Source organism: Plasmodium gallinaceum, assembly GCF_900005855.1.
Source record: "Plasmodium gallinaceum strain 8A genome assembly, contig: PGAL8A_v1_98, whole genome shotgun sequence".
Lineage (NCBI taxonomy): Eukaryota > Apicomplexa > Aconoidasida > Haemosporida > Plasmodiidae > Plasmodium > Plasmodium gallinaceum.
This window is the reverse complement of record NW_021628265.1, coordinates 415,287-420,302: the sequence shown is the minus strand read 5'-3', so window position 1 is coordinate 420,302 and position 5,016 is coordinate 415,287. Positions and strand designations below refer to the sequence as shown.

The 5,016-nt window shown below is 18.9% G+C and overlaps 2 protein-coding genes across 2 annotated transcripts; one reads left to right on the top strand and one right to left on the bottom strand.

The window, feature by feature from the left end:
* Positions 1 to 1,940: 1,940 nt before the first annotated feature.
* On the top strand, positions 1,941 to 2,966 carry ERC (endoplasmic reticulum-resident calcium binding protein, putative; the record flags this gene model as incomplete). The annotated part of the gene is made up of 1 exon (XM_028672392.1): positions 1,941 to 2,966. One exon carries the CDS (start codon positions 1,941 to 1,943, stop codon positions 2,964 to 2,966), a length of 1,026 nt encoding a protein of 341 aa, XP_028528949.1.
* A 1,066-nt stretch (positions 2,967 to 4,032) lies between these two features.
* Positions 4,033 to 4,890, bottom strand: PGAL8A_00335800 (succinyl-CoA synthetase alpha subunit, putative; the record flags this gene model as incomplete). Its single annotated transcript, XM_028672391.1, has 1 exon — positions 4,033 to 4,890. A coding segment is annotated over one exon (858 nt), but the record flags the coding sequence as incomplete, so codon positions are not given.
* Between the last annotated feature and the right edge of the window lie 126 nt (positions 4,891 to 5,016).

Here is a 5,016-nt window from a genome sequence, read left to right as displayed (position 1 = left end):
TTTTTAAAAAAAAAAAAAAAAAAAAAAAAAAAAAAAAAAACTATAAATTTAACAAGCATTAAGTATTTATATTTTTTATGATAATAAGACATATAATTTATTTACCCAAGTAAAATAATACTAAAATAATATATTTATTTAAAAAGTTTCTTACAAAATATACATAAAAATAAAATGCTTAAAATTTATGATAAAGTTTTCTTTATTTCATTAATGTATCACTTCTATATACACTTACAATTTTTTTTTTTTATTATTAAAATATGTATTCGAATTAATTTTACTAATTAAATATATTAATTTTCTTTTCTCATTTATTAAAATATGTATTAAATCTAATTTTTTTTTTTTTTTTTTTTTGTTAAATGAATATAGGATATTTCTTATATAATACATATATACATAGTTCTGTCTTTTTTACATTGGCTTAAATGTCAATTAATAAATAATATTGTATATAGTAATATAATCTTGTTATAATATTATTGCTCTCTTTTTTTTATTACTATATATTTTTTTTTTTATTTTTTATAGGTAAAAAAAAAAAAAAAAAAACATATAGGGATGCTTAACTCTAAAAAAATTATTTATGTAATTCTTATTTTATTTTATTTTATTTTATTTTTTTTTTTTTTTTTTTTTNNTTTTTTTTTTTTTTTTTTGTTAACGTTTGTTCTAATTGTTAAGAAAATTATGTTTTTGTTAAACTAATTAAATAAAATTAAATTCCTGATATTATTTTTAAAGTATATCGTTAAAGAATTGTATAATCATAAATTGTAAGATAAAAAAAAGGTATTCTTAAGTAATCACATTTTTGTTACAATATTTATGTAAAATACAAGGTATTTTTTTTTTTTTTTTAAATTATAAAGATTAATAAAGTATTAATCTTTTACTATCTAAACATTTTAATTAATTAACATTTAGTATTAGTGTAAAAAAAAAAAAAAAAATAATATTTTAAAATATTAAAACTACATAAAAAAGAAAAGAAGATATTTTTTCATTTTTCTTTTTTCTTTCTTTTTCTTTTTTCTTTCTTTTTCTTTTTTCTAAATGAAAAAAATAGGTTTTTTCTTTTTATTACTTTTTTGTATAGTTACTAAAAAATTTTTACACATTGCAAATTGATTGTTTCTTAAAAAAATTTAAAGGAAAAATATACGAATAGAGGTGTATTTTAAAATTAATGATACATGATTAAAATGTAATTTCTTCATCTAAAATGATACATTATTTTAGCGTGCATATATCAAAAAAAAAAAAAAAAAAATCTCATAATACGTTTAAGATTGAAGATACTGGGATAATATATTTTCTTTATCTTTTACTTTTTTGTTTTATTATTTTTTTATTATTTTTTGTATAAAAATATTTTATTAAATAATTATCTTTAAAAATTTTATTGTATTATGTAAATCTAGTAAATATCTGATGAAAAAAAAAAATAAAATAATCGAGATCTAAAAAATAATACAAAAAAAAAAAAATAAATAGAAATAAACAATGTATCTTTTAAAGATTATTTTAAAAAATATATAATTTTTAATTGTTTTTCATAAAAAAAAAAGAAATTAATGCACGAGTTATTAAATATATATGTAAAGATATACATATATATATATATATATGTTTATTCTTATGTGTATATATTAAAGAAAAATACGATTGTGATTAATAATTTTATTTTTATAAAGAAATTCTTTTTTTTTTTTTTTTTTTTTTCAACAATTTTATTTTTATTTAATTATAATTTCATAAGCATTTTAATGAAATATTTCAATTATATTTCCCAATAGCTTTTTTTTCTTTTTCCTTTTTTTTTTTTTTTTTTTTTTAAAAACAATTTTTTTTTTTAAAAAAAAAGCAAAAATAAAATAAAACATAATAATTTTGATAATTAAATATATATAATTATTATACAAAATTAATTAAAAATGATAGCATATATATATTTTTTAGTAATAAGTTGTGTATTTTACTTAAAACAAAATGCCAACGCAGACCATATGAAATATACAGATATGAAAGGACTTGATGATTTGTCTCATTTAAGTAATGAAAAAGTAATGGATATTTTAGGTATGAACATACAGGGGGCTAAAGAGAGATTAGAAAAGATATTTCACATAATTGACAAAAATAATGATATGATATTAAGTGATGCAGAATTAGAAATATGGTCTAATTTTGTAAAGAATGAAGTATTTTTAAAACAAGTACAAGTGGAAATGAAACAAATTGATTCAGATAAGGATGGATTTATTTCCTTAGCTGAATTAAATGATGCCTTTTCTCAAAATTTAGATGAAAAAGAAGTTGAAAAACATTCTGAAGGATTATTAAAAAGATTTCAAATTGTCGATAAAGATAAAGATAGTAAATTAAACATTAATGAAGTTGGTTTACTAATAGATCCAGTAAAAGATGAAGAATTAAAAGAGTTAGAAATTTCAGAAATTTTAGATCATCATGATATAAATAAAGATGGAAAAATATCATTGGAAGAATTCAAACAAACAAGAACGGATGATCCAAACTCTAAAAAAGATGATGATGTAGCACTTGATGATTTTAATTTCTTTGATTCTAATAAAGATGGATTTATAGACAAAGAAGAAATTATCAAGGTATATTTTGACCCTTCTCATGAAACAGGTTCTATTAATATAAATGAAATAAAAGATGGAATTTTTGAAGGTAAAGAAATTAGTTATGATCTATGGAATGAAAAGGCTTTAAAAATTGCTGTAACATCTTTAACTGATTACGGTGATATTATTAGGTTTCCAGAAGATTTTAAATTAGACATTGGTAAAAATGTCGTTTTACCATCATCGAAAGGTCATGTTAGTGAAGAAGAAGATTTAGATCAAGATGAATTAGAAACGGAAGATAATAAAAACGAAGAACAAGAAAATGATGAAACTGAAGAAAAAGAGCCAACTACTGATGAATTATAAAAAATATAATTTTTCATATTTCAAAATATAATATAAAAAAAAAAAAAAAAAAAATTAATAATAAAATGAAAAGAGTAAAATACAATTAAAGATGAACAAATGCATTGTTTTATTTAATAAGCATATTACATATTGTTACGTTATTCATATAAACATTACCCTCTTCTTTTTTTTTTTTTTTTTTTTTTTTTTTTTTGAGAACATTTAGAATATCTTATTTTAAAAGGCCCAATACTCAAATATACTTGATATTGATATTTTAAAATAAAATACAATATTTTTCACTGTTTATATAATTTTTTTTAAACTTTCATATTTATCGTATTTTTTCAATAAATAAAAAAAAAAAAAAAAAATTTATAACGTATCGAATTGTCTTAAAAAAAAAAAGAAAAGAAATCTAATACAATAAAAAAGCTTATATATTTATATATTTTTTATAAATGATATACTTTGTAAAAAATTAAAATAATATGTATATAATATACAAGTAAAATGAAAAAATAATAGATGTGAAAAATATCTATTTTGTTAGGAAATTTATTTTAAATTATTCAAAATAAAAAAAAAATTATTAGTTCATTTAAATGCATAATAAAAGGTTTTCCTACATTTATTTCATCATATATTAAACTTAAAAATATTAAAATTTTTTATTATCTATTTATGTGAAAAATATAATTTTATGATAAATTTTTAGTTATATAAAAACTTATATTCAATATGTAATTATATGCATAATTATAAATATCATATTGTTTAAGCAAATAATAAATATAAAACTATAAAATATATGTGGTAAGTAGTTATTTTAACTTTTTAAAAAAATCCTATGAAAAGTATAAAAATTTATAAAGTATATGGAAATAATTATACTTCTTTTATGCTAAATAACTATAAATAATAATAATTATGTATGCAAAATAATTATATATGTTTATGTGTTTTCTTATATTTAAGGTTAAAGCTAATTTTTTATTTATTAAAATAAATATACATAAATATATATGTCTTTATAATTAATACTTACAAGTAATATATAAATTATATTATTAACAAAAAATTCTTATAAATCTTTCATTATGGAATAAATTGCACTTCCCATTTGTGTAGGATTAGTAATAGTATGAACACCTGCACTTCTGAGAGCTTCAATTTTTTCATCCGCTGTTCCTTTACCACCACTAATTAATGCACCTGCATGACCCATTCTTTTTCCAGGAGGAGCACATTTTCCAGCTATAAATGCAAAAACTGGTTTTTTCTTTCTTTTCCCATCATCTACATTATTTTGTATTAACCACTCAGCTACTTGTTCTTCTGCATTCCCACCAATTTCTCCAATTAATAAAATGCATTTTGTTTCATCATCTTCTAGAAACAATTTAAGACAATCAATGAAATTTGTGCCATGAAATGGATCTCCTCCTATTCCTATACAAGTAGATTGACCTAATCCAACTTTTGTTGTTTGATTTACTCCTTCATATGTTAATGTTCCACTCCTGCTTACAATTCCAACACATCCTTTTTTATGAATATGTGATGGCATAATTCCAATTTTGCATTCCCCTGGTTTTATAATACCAGGACAATTAGGACCAATTAAAGTACTTTTTTTTGACATATTAAGGCAATTTTTTACTTCAATCATATCATGTTGACATATTCCCTCAGTTATACACACAATTAAAGGAATTTCAGATTCTATTGATTCAATAATTGCATTCTTAGCATGTTCAGGAGGAACATATATAACTGATGCATAACAATTAGTTTGTTCTTTAGCTTCTAAAATTGATCCAAAAACTGGCAATGTATACTTATTATCATTGCTTTTCCATAATGTTCCTTTTTTTCTTGGATTTACACCTCCTACCATTTTTGTGCCATACTTTAAAGCTTCTGTTGTGTGAAAACTTCCCTATAAAATCAATATATTAATATTATAATCATTAAAAATAATAAAAAAAAAATATATAAATATATAAAGGATTATAAATAATAAGTTATTATCAATTATGTAAAATCAATAAAAAGCAAAAAAAAA